Consider the following 12,965-nt stretch of genomic DNA (forward strand, 5'->3'; position numbering starts at 1 on the left):
TTATTGCAAAACTTATTGAAATTAACTTACTGCCCATATTGAATATTGAATTAGCAAAGCTTAAGTTATTGCTATAAACATTTAAAAAATTAAAAAATATGTTGCATTCATTTCTTATTGCTCAATCTGCAACTTATCTAATGAATGAGCTTTACTAATTTCTTATGAAAATATTTTTCTACAGGCCAACAACATTAGCAAAAAAAGTTCTGCAAAGAAAAACCAAAAATGCCCTGTGGTAGCAAGAAAAAGTGCAAAAAGGAAACATATTTCAGCTCAGTCAGCTGCTCTGTGATGCACACTAGTCTAAACCAGATACTCAGCATCTCATCTTGGATGCAAGTTTATCAATGTTTGGGGTCAGGCTCTGAGCTGAGGAAATCCTCTGGATTGAGTGAAGGTGTTCATCAGTAAGACGACTCCTGTGAGATGTTTTGTTTAACTTCTTCAAAGAGAACAGTTGTTCACACAGGTAGTTCGGCAGCACGGAAAATGGCTCAAGTTTTCTTGCAGCATCTGCGTCTCCCACAGGCGCAGCTTGGTTTTAAAAGCCTTCACTGCAGCGTACATGTCTGTGATCACACGGCCCCGCCCCTGAAGCTGCAGGATGAGCGCGTTGAGATGGCTCGTGATGTCACACAGAAACGCTTCTTCACATAGCAACTTTGTATCACGGAGCTCTGCTATGTCTTTCCCTTTGCTCTCCATGAACTGACAGATCTCCTCACGCAACTCGAAACACCTTTACAGCACTTTTCCCTGGCTTAGCCATCGCACCTCTGTGTGATGGGGCAAGTCACCATATTCTGAACCCAACTCCTCCAGAAAAGACTTGAACTGGCGCTGATTTAAACATGTGGCTCTTATGAAATTAACTGCTCGTGTTATGGTGCTCATCACATGGTCCATTTTCAAGGCTTTGCCACACAGTGATTCCTGATGTATGATGCGGTGTTAAACTGTCTGCTCACCTGCGCTGTTTTCCTCCCACATCTTCTCCCCGATCCTGCCCACTAATCCACTCTTTTGCCTGCACTTTGCAGCCGCTCAATCCTTCGTCAGTCCCACACGTTTATCCCAAGGCAGCCTCATTTCATTTACACATCTGGATACCTCTTCAAAGAGATCTTTCCCCGTAGTTGTGCCATGCATTGATCTTAATCCCAAAAGTTCCTCTGTTGCGCACATGCATATACTCTGCCTCCCACCTATCTTGAACCCCCCTGTTTTCAAAGTCCACCTTTCGTTTAGCCATTTTTGGGGGAGAGGGATAGCTGGAAGTTGACTGCAGGTGACTAGCTTCATAAGGCTGATGATGAGCGGAGTCGGGTAACGGCTCTCGCGTGCGGGCCCTCGATTGACATGCAGTGCATTGTGGGACTTGTAGTTTTAGTGGTGCGTGCAAAATACCGTCGGGCCAGCTCTATAAATAATTTGATATCATCTCGCGGGCCAAAGATAATGCCACCGCGGTTCGGATTTGGCCCGCGGGCCTTGAGTTTGACACATATGCATTAGAGGATGATGCTTTAATCTATAGTAAATTGGAGGGGTAACATAAATCAGCTTTTTATCCTTAACAGTCTGTGCTTGTTAAAATCATCGATGTATCATTTGGTCCAATACTATACTTAGAGACAAAGTCTGTTTGTAGTGTGATACCAGTGTTTATGGATGCATCTGCACTTTTGTTGAATCTCTGCTTGTGGGATTTCTTATAAGAGGTTTTGACCCGTTAAGAAACAGATTACACTTAACAATGATCCCTTTTTATGACCTTCAAACGCAAACGTGACCACCACGACAAGATTTACAACTTCTGAAGATTTTGTATTTTTGAATCCCTGTAACCACTTTGAGAGGGGAGGTGCCAGGTGAGATGATTCACAGAACTCTATGCAGCAATGTTATGAGAGTTCACACTAATAATAGGCTAGCTCAAAGTTCAGCTCACACAGATTAAATGAACTAGTTCACATTCAAAGTGGGTTTGTGTTAAATGCTGCCTTATCTCAGCCTGTTAACAGGCTAACAGAGGTCACTTTATCTGATGTTCTCATTAATCTGTGAATAAGCAGGGATGATCTTTTTATGAAACACTTCTCAATAATTTCTCTTTTCATTATTGACATGAAATCAATGTCCACACTCCTATAGTTCACTGAGGATGACAGTTGAATCCCTCTAGTGCTATGTTGATAGAATCTGCCAGTGTTATCAGCCATGTGGAGGATTTAATGTTGATTTGAAATCTGTTAATCCACATTGTCGTTATTTAAAAAAAAATGTTCAACACAAAAAAACACACTCTTATATTTTCTCAACATACAACATAAATAAAAACATGTATTTGAATGCACCTCTTGAACTTTGGTGAACTGATTATCCCAGAGTTGATAAAAGTATTTCTTTGTCCGAGCAATGAAGGATAAGATTAAAGTGTCTGTTTTTTCATTGTTGGTTCAATGACATGAACACTGTTGTAAACGTCTATTTATGTGTCTCTGTTGATAATTTCTGGTAATGATTGATCAGATAAGACACTATTTAAGGCTGGGATTGTCAGATGAGCTACATAGAAGAACTGCATAGAATTTGAGAATGAAGATGAGGATGTGTTTCCTGCTATTGCTGCTGATCTGCTCTCTGTCCACGGCACAGCTTCAAACGGACTCTGACAATGAAGTTATTCCTCTTGGAAAACAAGCTGAGCCCCAGAGAAGTGAACAACAAAATGCTTTGGACCGCCAACAGACCTGTACCCAAGACCTCCATGCTGTGCTGAGAGAGATGAGCACATCTCTGGCTGAACAGAGGGTGGAGACGAGGCACTTACAGAGAGAGAGTGAAGGTACAGTGGAGTCATGCTACACCAGAGACATTCAGCCATACAGTGGATTCTTTACTCGTTTTACTTAACACAGAATCTTTTCTATCTCAGTTAAATGTGCAACTTTAAAATAATAGTAAAATAAGAACTTATATAAAAGGATTTATTTCTCTATTAAAGCACAGGCAGCTAAACTGAGGGAACTGGAGTTACTGAAGACTGAGCTGGACAAACAGAAGACTGAACTGGACAAACAGAAGACTGAACTGGATAAGCAACAGCAACAACTTCAAGGTATTTTTTGATAATTTGTAAATGAAAAGACCCATCATATTAAAGAATACACTCGATAGTAAAATATAAACAGGAATTCTATTCCAGTAGATACATTTTCTATGGCCACAGCATACCCAATTCAGACAGTGATGATGAGCTCATTTTAACTATCCAACATGTCATGATGCCACTTCTTTTTCCAGCACAAGCAGAAGAACTGGTAACCATAAAACAATCAATTTTGAACCATTTGCAGCTGAAATAATATGAATAATAATTGTATTAATCAGAATTGTTAGATTTACTATGGCCTAAGCACAATCAATTCAGACAGTGATAATGAACCACTTCTTTTAAAGCACAAGCAGCAGAGCTGATCACCATGAAGGCCAGGTCAAATGTCACAGAAAGCCATGTGGAGGCTCTGAGGAGAGATGATGAAGGTGAGACACGAGACTTAAACATCAGTTTGATCAATGAAAAAGCATTATTCATCATTGAATAGCAAGAATATAAAAATGCTGACCACATTGTAGCATCCACAGTAAGTTGAAACAATAACATATTCTCTCTCTCTCTCAGTCAAACAGGTGGCTTTCTCAGCTTCTCTGTTGGCTTCAGGCTCAGGGTATGTTGGACCATTTAACACACACACTCCTTTGGTATTCAGGCACGTGGTCACAAACATTGGAAATGCTTACAGCCCAAACACAGGTACTTCAAATGATCAACAGAATAATCAGACTTTTTGTTTGTGTGAAGTTCTTCATTGACATCCACTGTCAAAATATGTCACACAGGTTTCTTCATTGCACCAGTGAGAGGAGCATACCACTTTGAGTTCTACATAGGTGCAGGTGGACATCCTTCACTTGCTTCAGGTGCTGTGTTGGTGAAGAATGGAGGACACATCTTTATTGCATGGGAGCATCAGACTTCCCATTATGGGAGCTCTGCTAACGGTGCAACTCTGCTTCTAGAGGTTGGAGATGTTGTGTTTCTGCGTCTTTGGCAAAATACAAGGATATTTGACAATGAAAATCACCTTAGTACTTTCAGTGGTCATCTGCTTTTCACCACGTGAGATGGGAATGTTCATTCATACTTTCTGTTGCTTTATTCACATGCACACACAGCAATAGTGTGTCAGTACATTTTTATTAAAGTATCATTACATTTTTCTTTACATGAAGCTTTTTAACAGAGCAGCACACAAACAAAATAATGCACTTATTATGACTTAATGATTGCTTCAGGGAGAAATGCAATAATATCTTAAAGTTATTGTCATGAGTAATAGTCAGAGTGCATATTATATACCTTCAAAGTAAAGTCTTGTATGCAGTATTTATCTAGTATGTATAGGTGGATAATGAAGCTTTACAACAGCAATCCTATTTGGTTAATTCTGTCCAAGTTTCGTTCAACTTCTCTTTTTTATATTTTCTAAAAGAATTGTTATATGAACCAGCACTAATACTGTAGTGAAAATAATATTAAATAAACACCTGTATTTCAAACTTGATTAATTTGAATGTTTTTATTATTTTTCTTACTGCCTGTTTGATCACATTCATATTTAAAATGAAGTTGTTACGGACACTCATTTGAAAGTTAAAGTTAAGAGACATGAGGCTGTGATGAAGATCACATAAACAGGACAAATCACTGCTGCTACCTACAGTGGGTACCTTTGTATGGCTGTGTTAGTCGAACTTGCATCTGTATTAAGTCAGGGTTTATTTAAGCCACAGATACCTGAGAGAGGTCACAATATATACATATTTATTTAATTTGATTTATTTAGAAAGGGACCATGTACAATAATGAACAAAGTTTATATGACTGTTTTTAATCCACATTATAGTTGAAAAAAAATATCAACCCCAAAACATCACACTTACAATATCTGGAGTGCACATGATTGGGAAATGATTTAAAAGTGCACTTTGAATTGTGGTGAAATGATTGAAGGATTAAAAGCAACATTCCAACTTAGAGGTACTAATACATCCTTTATGATAGTGTGCTGTTTACCTTGTAGTTTCCCCATAGATATGTAGTCAAGACCACATTAACTGAGACCATGACAAACCAAGACATTTAGGGACCGAGATGGAGTCAAGATCTAGACCAAAGACGGGTGAGACCGAAACAATATGAGGCTGTCAAAATACAAGAGTTCTTATTCTTTAATTGAAGTTTGCTTTTGAATAAATGTGACAGCAACAAACTGGTCTCTGTACTTTTGTTTTCAGAGCACCACAATGCAAAACATCTCAAATCTTAGACGGTTGTTCATTCAACATTTTGTCAAAAATATATCATTTACTCATGAAGAGCTACATTCACATGACCAGTTCAGAAAGACTTTTCTTAATTAACACATGCATTATAAAGTGATGATGATGGAGAGACTGATGTTAATATTTGTAGCAGTTTGAGTCTGACAGATCCACAACAGTCGACCCTCTACAGCAACGATCCAGAGGAACCTACGAGACAAGGGAGCTCAGGAACTCCAAGAAGGATCTATCATTAGTAATATTAATGGGACATGAAGATTTAAAGTTAGTGACAAGCAGACACAGCTCAGTGTGTCAGTTCCTCCTGAAGTTATTTCTTTAGCAACAAAACTACAAGCTGGTCCAAGCCTGAGCCAGCCCTAACTCTAATCTTTATCAAAAAGGAAAGCTTTAAGCCTGCTCTTAAAAGTAGAGAGAGTGTGTGCCTCCTGGATCCTGACTGGTAGATGATTCCAAAGGAGAGGGTCCTGATAACTGAAGGATCTACCTCCAATACTACTTTTAGAGACTTTAGGTACAACGAGCTGGACTGCATCTTTGCGAGGAATGTTCTTGAGGAGCAACAGGGTACTATGAGCTCTTTGAGATGTGATGGTGCCCGACCATTAAGGGCGTTGTAAGTCAGAAGAGGGATATTACATCAATCATTATTTAGAGAGCAATCATGATGCAGAATATGTGTAATATTTAACATTTATTTTTACTTTATTGATTGTTTTAGATACGTTTATTGCCCGGATACACTTTGACACTGATGTTCATTTGTATCCTCTTAGTGGAGAACATCAGTATGACATATTAAACAATAACAGTTTGAGAAAGTACACAATAAAGCTTGACTGTTAAAATTCACACTGATCTTATTTAACATGTCTACATCAGTTGGTTCCATTAGAGGATGATGCTTTGATCTATAGTAAATTAGAGGGATAACACAAATCAGCTTTTTACCCTTAACAGTCCGTGCTTGTTGAAATCATGCATCTATGTATCATTTGGTCCAATACTAGTCTAGAGACAAAGTCTGGTTGTAGTGTGATACCAGTGTGTATGGATTCATCGGTAGTTTTGTTGAATCTGTGCTTGTGGGATTTTATGTAGGATGTTTTGACCCATTAAGAAACAGATAACAATTTACAGTGATCCCTTTTTATGACCTCCAAAAGCAAACATGACCACCACAACATGATTTACAACTTCTAAATATATTGTACTTTTGAATCCCTGTAACCACTTTGAGAGGGGAGATGCCAGGTGAGATGATTCACAGAACTCTGCACAGCAATGTTATGAGAGTTCACACTAATAATAGGCTAGCTAAAAGTTCAGCTCACACAGATTAAATGAACTAGTTCACATTCAAAGTCATCATAAAGTTATTACACATAGATCTGTCTGGGAGTACCTGAGCTCCCCTGTCTTGTAGATTGCTGTAGACGGCCTGCTGTTGTGGACCTGCCAGACTCCAACTGCTGAAACTATTAACACCAGTCTCACCATTATTATCACTGTTCTAACAGTGATGTTAATAATGTTAATGTTAAGTTATACTAATGTTAATTTTAGAACATCTTGACTCCAACTGTTTTAATGATCATTTTTACCCCTTATATCAACACTATAAATTACATACAATTTACATTATAAATGTTACAAAGTTATTAAATACTGTACGATATTATACAATTTTGACAGGTTTTAAGTTATAAAGCCAAGAAAGTTTCATGTGAGTAAAAGTTTCACCACTTAAACGATAAAGCAGAACAACTCAAAACAAATACAAGAATGTTTTATGTAGAATGTTTATCATGTGAAAGCTCTAAAAACAGTATGGAGCTTATAACCAACATAACTTCTTTGAAATGTGCAATCATCATTATTTTTAACATAGCTGGATTTCTGACCTTTAAAATGTTAAATTTCAGTTCTGATGAAATAACAAGCTCAGTCATCACAGTCAATCTGAAATAAGTATCAGATTATGGTTTCATGGTTGATCACTCATATTTGGGTCAGTAAGACAAGAGAAGATCACACTGCACGTGACTGCTCCTTCCTTATCTTTAATGTGATTACTGATCTGAATTTATTGAGGAAGCAAAGAGAAACACATCTTTATTATTCCTTCTCTATCTTGGGTTTGTGTTAAATGCTGCCTTATCTCAGCCTGTTAACAGGCTAACAGAGGTCACTTTATCTGATGTTCTCATTAAGCTGTGAATAAGCAGGGATGATCTTTTTATGAAACACTTCTCAATAATTTCTCTTTTCATTATTGACATGAAATCAATGTCCACACTCCTATAGTTCACTGAGGATGACAGCTGAATCCCTCTAGTGCTATGTTGATAGAATCTGCCAGTGTTATCAGCCATGTGGAGGATTTAATGTTGATTTGAAATCTGTTAATCCACATTGTCATTATTTAAAAAAAAATGTTCAACTCAAAAAGCCACACTCTTAGATTTTCTCAACATACAACATAAATAAAAACATGTATTTGAATGCACCTCTTGAACTTTGGTTAATTGATTATCCCAGAGTTGATAAAGTATTTCTTTGTCCGAGCAATGAAGGATAAGATTAAAGTGTCTGTTTTTTCATTGTTGGTTCAATGACATGAACACTGTTGTAAACTTCTATTTATGTGTCTCTGTTGATAATTTCTGGTAATGATTGATCAGAATAAGACACTATTTAAGGCTGGGATTGACAGAGGAGCTCCATAGAAGAACTGCATTGACTTTGAGAATGAAGATGAGGATGTGTTTCCTGCTGTTGCTGCTGATCTGCTCTCTGTCCACGGCTCAGCTTCAAACGGACTCTGACAATGAAGTTATACCTCTTGGAAAACAAGCTGAGCCCCAGAGAAGTGAACAACAAAATGCTTTGGACCGCCAACAGACCTTCACCCAGGACCTCCATGCTGTGCTGAGAGAGATGAGCGCATCCCTGGCTGAACAGAGGGTGGAGACGAGGCACTTACAGAGAGAGAGTGAAGGTACAGTGGAGTCATGCTACACCAGAGACATTCAGCCATACAGTTAATTCTTTACTTTTATACATTACAGAGAATCTTAGTTATATGGAACAACTTTAAAATGGTAGAATAATAACTTATATAAAAGGATTTATTTCTCTGTTAAAGCACAGGCAGCTAAACTGAGGGAACTGGACTTACAGAAGACTGAACTGGACAAACAGAAGACTGAGCTGGACAAACAGAAGACTGAACTGGACAAACAGAAGACTGAACTGGACAAACAGAAGACTGAACTGGATAAACAGAAGACTGAACTGGATAAGCTACAGCAACAACTTCAAGGTATTTTAAGCCTTTGATAATGTGTGAATGAAATGACCCATTATATAATAGAATACACTTGAAAGTAAAATATAAACAGGAATTCTATTCCATTAGATACATTTTCTATGGCCACAGCATACCCAATTCAGACAGTGATGATGAGCTCATTTTAACTATCCAACATGTCATGATGCCACTTCTTTTTCCAGCACAAGCAGAAGAACTGGTAACCATAAAACAATCAATTTTGAACCATTTGCAGCTGAAATCATATGAATAATAATTGTATCAATCAGAATTGTTAGATTTACAATGGCCTAAGCACAATCAATTCAGACAGTGATTATGAACCACTTCTTTTAAAGCACAAGCAGCAGAGCTGATCACCGTGAAGGCCAGGTCAAATGTCACAGAAAGCCATGTGGAGGCTCTGAGGAGAGATGGTGAAGGTGAGACACGAGACTTAAACATCAGTTTGATCAATCAAAAAGCATTATTCATCATTGAATAGCAAGAATATAAAAATGCTGACCACATTGTAGCATCCACAGTAAGCTGAAACAATAACATATTCTCTCTCTCTCTCTCTCTCTCTCTCTCTCTCTCTCTCTCTCTCTCTCTCTCTCTCTCTCTCTCTCTCTCTCTCTCTCTCCCTCTCTCTCTCTCAGTCAAACAGGTGGCTTTCTCAGCCTCTCTGTTGGCTTCAGGCTCAGGGCATGTTGGACCATTTAACACACACACTCCTTTGGTGTTCGGGCACGTGGTCACAAACATTGGAAATGCTTACAGCCCAAACACAGGTACTTCAAATGATCAACAGAATAATCAGACTTTTTGTTTGTGTGAAGTTCTTCATTGACATCCACTGTCAAAATATGTCACACAGGTTTCTTCATTGCACCAGTGAGAGGAGCATACCACTTTGAGTTCTACATAGGTGCAAATGGACATCCTTCACATCCTTCAGTTGCTGCGTTGGTGAAAAATGGAGGACATATTTTGGTTGCATATGAGCATCAGACTTCTGGGTATGGGAGCTCTGCTAAAGGTGTAACTCTGCTTCTAGAGGTCGGAGATATTGTGTGCCTGCATCTTTGGAGGAATGCATGGATTTATGATGATGGAAATCACTATAGCACTTTCAGTGGTCATCTGCTTTTCACCATGTAAGATGGGAATGTCTATTGTTGTTTTTAATTTGCTTCATTCAAATGTACACATGGCAAAAGTACATTTTCTTTTTGTTTTACACTAAGCTGTTTAAAACGCAGCAGATTAACATAAATATTACACTAATGATGACTTAATGATTGCCTCTGAGAAAGTCATGTATGTTTAAGTAATTGTCATAAAAAGTGCCCATTTTATACTCTCAAAGAAAAGTCTTATATGCAGTATTTATCTGGAATATAATGCTGGATGATAAAGCTTTACAATAGCAATTGTGTTTGGATATTTCAGAGAGTGTTTTATTACTGTGTTCTCTAACATTTAAATAAAGAATTTATAAATAATTTACAAACCTAACTATCTGTCAAATTGTGTTTTAGATTTGCTCAAATAATTGTTATGATGAACCATCACCAATACTGTAGCGAAAATAATATTAAATTAAAGCCACAAGCAGCATTTAACGGGCCTCACAACTTCTTGCAAGTCAGGGTGTGGCAAAAGTCAGAGTGCTGAGCAGTCGTAGAGTTTGCTGCTGTTCTGGTGTCTTTAAGACACTTATCAGCTGTTTATGATGTTCATCTCTCACTCTGAGGGACAGCTGTCACTGTGCAGCTCTTCAGCACCAGGGACAACGACACTAACCTGCATCCCAAAATTCTTAAAATAATTTACTATGATCCTCGGCCTTACCAGAAGTACCTTTTGGTTTGTTATGTCACAGAGCATCCCAAGCTTCTGCTCAGAGGAAAGAAGATCACAAACAGAGGAGGCGAATTAGAAGATCACATAGCGAGGATACATGAGAAAACTTCCCAACATCACCAGAGTTCCATAACTGAGTAAAGATCAGCCTAAACACAGTCACTGAAGTGTGCTTTGAAACACATCATAATCTTATGTTGATTTAAAAACATTTGGTATGTGATGAGCTGGGAATAAAATAGTTTTTCACATGCGTGTTAAGAATGAAATATTTAGTAAAATGTCAAAGAATGAATATACAGTATATCCAATTATCACTCCTGACAAAAACAATAGTCATATTGTCTCCAGTCTAATCATTATTATAATACAATAATTTTACTACCTGATCAGTTATTTATTGTGTAAATACGTTTTTTCCATAAAAAGTAAAGTTTGAGGGATTGGATTCTGTTGTCAAAAACAACTTGATCCGTTTATTGTCATGTTAATTGATTTCCACATGAGGCCGATCACCAACAAAGAAGGGTTTGAGGAGTGCTACATGACTACTTGTTTTATTAATTACAGGGCACATTTGTGCTGCCACATTCTGCTGTTAAAGCTAACTGAAAGCTTTCTATCAGTGATCAGCTGATGCTCTCATCACCTTCATCAGATATGGTATCGTATGAAACAAAGAAGAAAAACAAAATGTTTTTTTTTCCTTCTGTACCACCTTTCATTTACTTTCACCTCCTTATTCATCTCTCTGGATAAAGTTAAGATGGAGGTGAAAAACATGAGGAGGGAATGCAGTGATGCAGCTGAATTGGGTGCACCCAGTTTAAATCCCTTTTAATCTTCCTAAAACATGTCAACTAACGTTTCTAGTCTCTTATAAGCTGGAGGGACTCTGACAAATATGAAGCAATGGCATAAAGATATTTTCAAGAAGGGATTGTAATCTTACATGTAAAGTGTGAGGCAATTGGACCTTTGAATCTTTGAGTTGCAATAACTTCCTGTATAATAGTGTGACATCAAACTGTGATGGGCATCCATAACCTCACCCATTGTGTACTCTACACAAGCCATGGAACATTTCTTGATTGGATTTACCTTGTAAGAAAAATGGATCAAGGTTTTAACCCAGAAAGAGGCAGAAAAAATCCCTGGTTTTCATATGTGAAATTTGGTCTGTCGCTACAGCCATGCCCATCGAATTTTGTACACGTGCCAAAGACCATACCTTTCCGAAAAGTTTCTTCTGGCTGTACCAGAAAGTAGTTGTGGATTGAGTTAACCCTGTCGAAAAACTGAAACAAAATGTTTACCGGGACAATTGATTAAAATCCAAATTTCTCGCATGTGAAACTTTGACAAGCTTTTGTGGCCACGCCCTTTGACTTAATAAACCAGAAATTTAAAGATCATTGTTCGTTCAGGTCTCTTCTATCTGTAAAATAAAGATGAGTGGGATTGGATTATCCCATGTGGAAGAATAAATCCCAGAAGAACCCCTGGAATTGGCTAAAAATGTGCCTGTTTTTACAAAAAATTCAAAATGGCCGACTTCCTGTTGGTTTCACGATATGGGTCCAAGAGACCATATTTTAGGTCCAGGCGTGATGGATAAGCCTACCACAGCACCTCTTTCTAGGTTAAACAGACTGCCAGGCGCTGAATTTTAGAATATTTTTTGAAAATAAAGGGGAGGAGCTAAGTTCACTTTCTGGTCACGCCTACCAACCAAACCAACATAAAACACGTCATTGCTCCACCAGGATTCTGTGTAGAGGGTTTGGTGACTCTGTGAGTATTTTGAGTCCTTCAAAATACTATTTCCTGTTTGCTGGCATTCAAAAAATCTCTGTGGCAAGAGCATTTGGCATGGGCTTAAGCCCTTCATGGGGAGCTGGGGCTAAGTCGTGGGATGTAGCATAAACCTTTTGGGGACCAATTCAACAAACTTTGTAGGATTTGAGAGTGGTTTTGTTGAAGCAGTAACTTCCTGTTGCCAATTGGTGGTACTGTTGATTCTTAAATATTTTCAAAGATGGATGTGTTCAGGCTGGGTCTCTTCATAAGCACCCATCATTTTGTGTCGAAATGTTAATGTATGGCCGCGCTAGAACACTTTGAAAATTTATGGAGAGTCTAGATGTCAACATCAAAATTTGCCGCACTGTACTGACCACACCCTCTGATGAAAGCGTGTTTTTTTTTGTCAAACATCAAGACCCACATCTCAAGGAAATTTTGAGACCAAATGATGCAAATATGTTCAACAATTTTAGAGATATTGCTCCGAGAGTAGCAGTATGGCAAGTGCTGCGGGGGGTTGCTATGACTGACTGCATATGAGTGTGTTCAGTCCTGGACCCTCATT

At 38.1% G+C, this 12,965-nt stretch overlaps 1 protein-coding gene and 1 long non-coding RNA gene across 2 annotated transcripts; both read left to right on the forward strand.

Moving 5' to 3' along the window:
- The first annotated feature begins 2,601 nt into the window (after positions 1 to 2,601).
- Positions 2,602 to 4,489, forward strand: LOC117822163 (multimerin-2-like). Its single transcript, XM_034696834.1, has 5 exons — positions 2,602 to 2,851; positions 3,011 to 3,124; positions 3,466 to 3,549; positions 3,689 to 3,820; positions 3,907 to 4,489. The coding sequence occupies exons 1-5, from the start codon at positions 2,602 to 2,604 to the stop codon at positions 4,188 to 4,190; spliced, it is 864 nt and encodes a 287-aa protein (XP_034552725.1). The 3' UTR covers positions 4,191 to 4,489.
- A 4,594-nt stretch (positions 4,490 to 9,083) lies between these two features.
- On the forward strand, positions 9,084 to 9,970 carry LOC117821262. Its single transcript, XR_004632931.1, has 3 exons — positions 9,084 to 9,168; positions 9,388 to 9,519; positions 9,606 to 9,970. It is a non-coding gene; the product is annotated as an uncharacterized LOC117821262 (long non-coding RNA).
- Positions 9,971 to 12,965: the final 2,995 nt, after the last annotated feature.

Source organism: Notolabrus celidotus, chromosome 11, assembly GCF_009762535.1.
Source record: "Notolabrus celidotus isolate fNotCel1 chromosome 11, fNotCel1.pri, whole genome shotgun sequence".
Classification (NCBI taxonomy): Eukaryota; Metazoa; Chordata; class Actinopteri; order Labriformes; family Labridae; genus Notolabrus; species Notolabrus celidotus.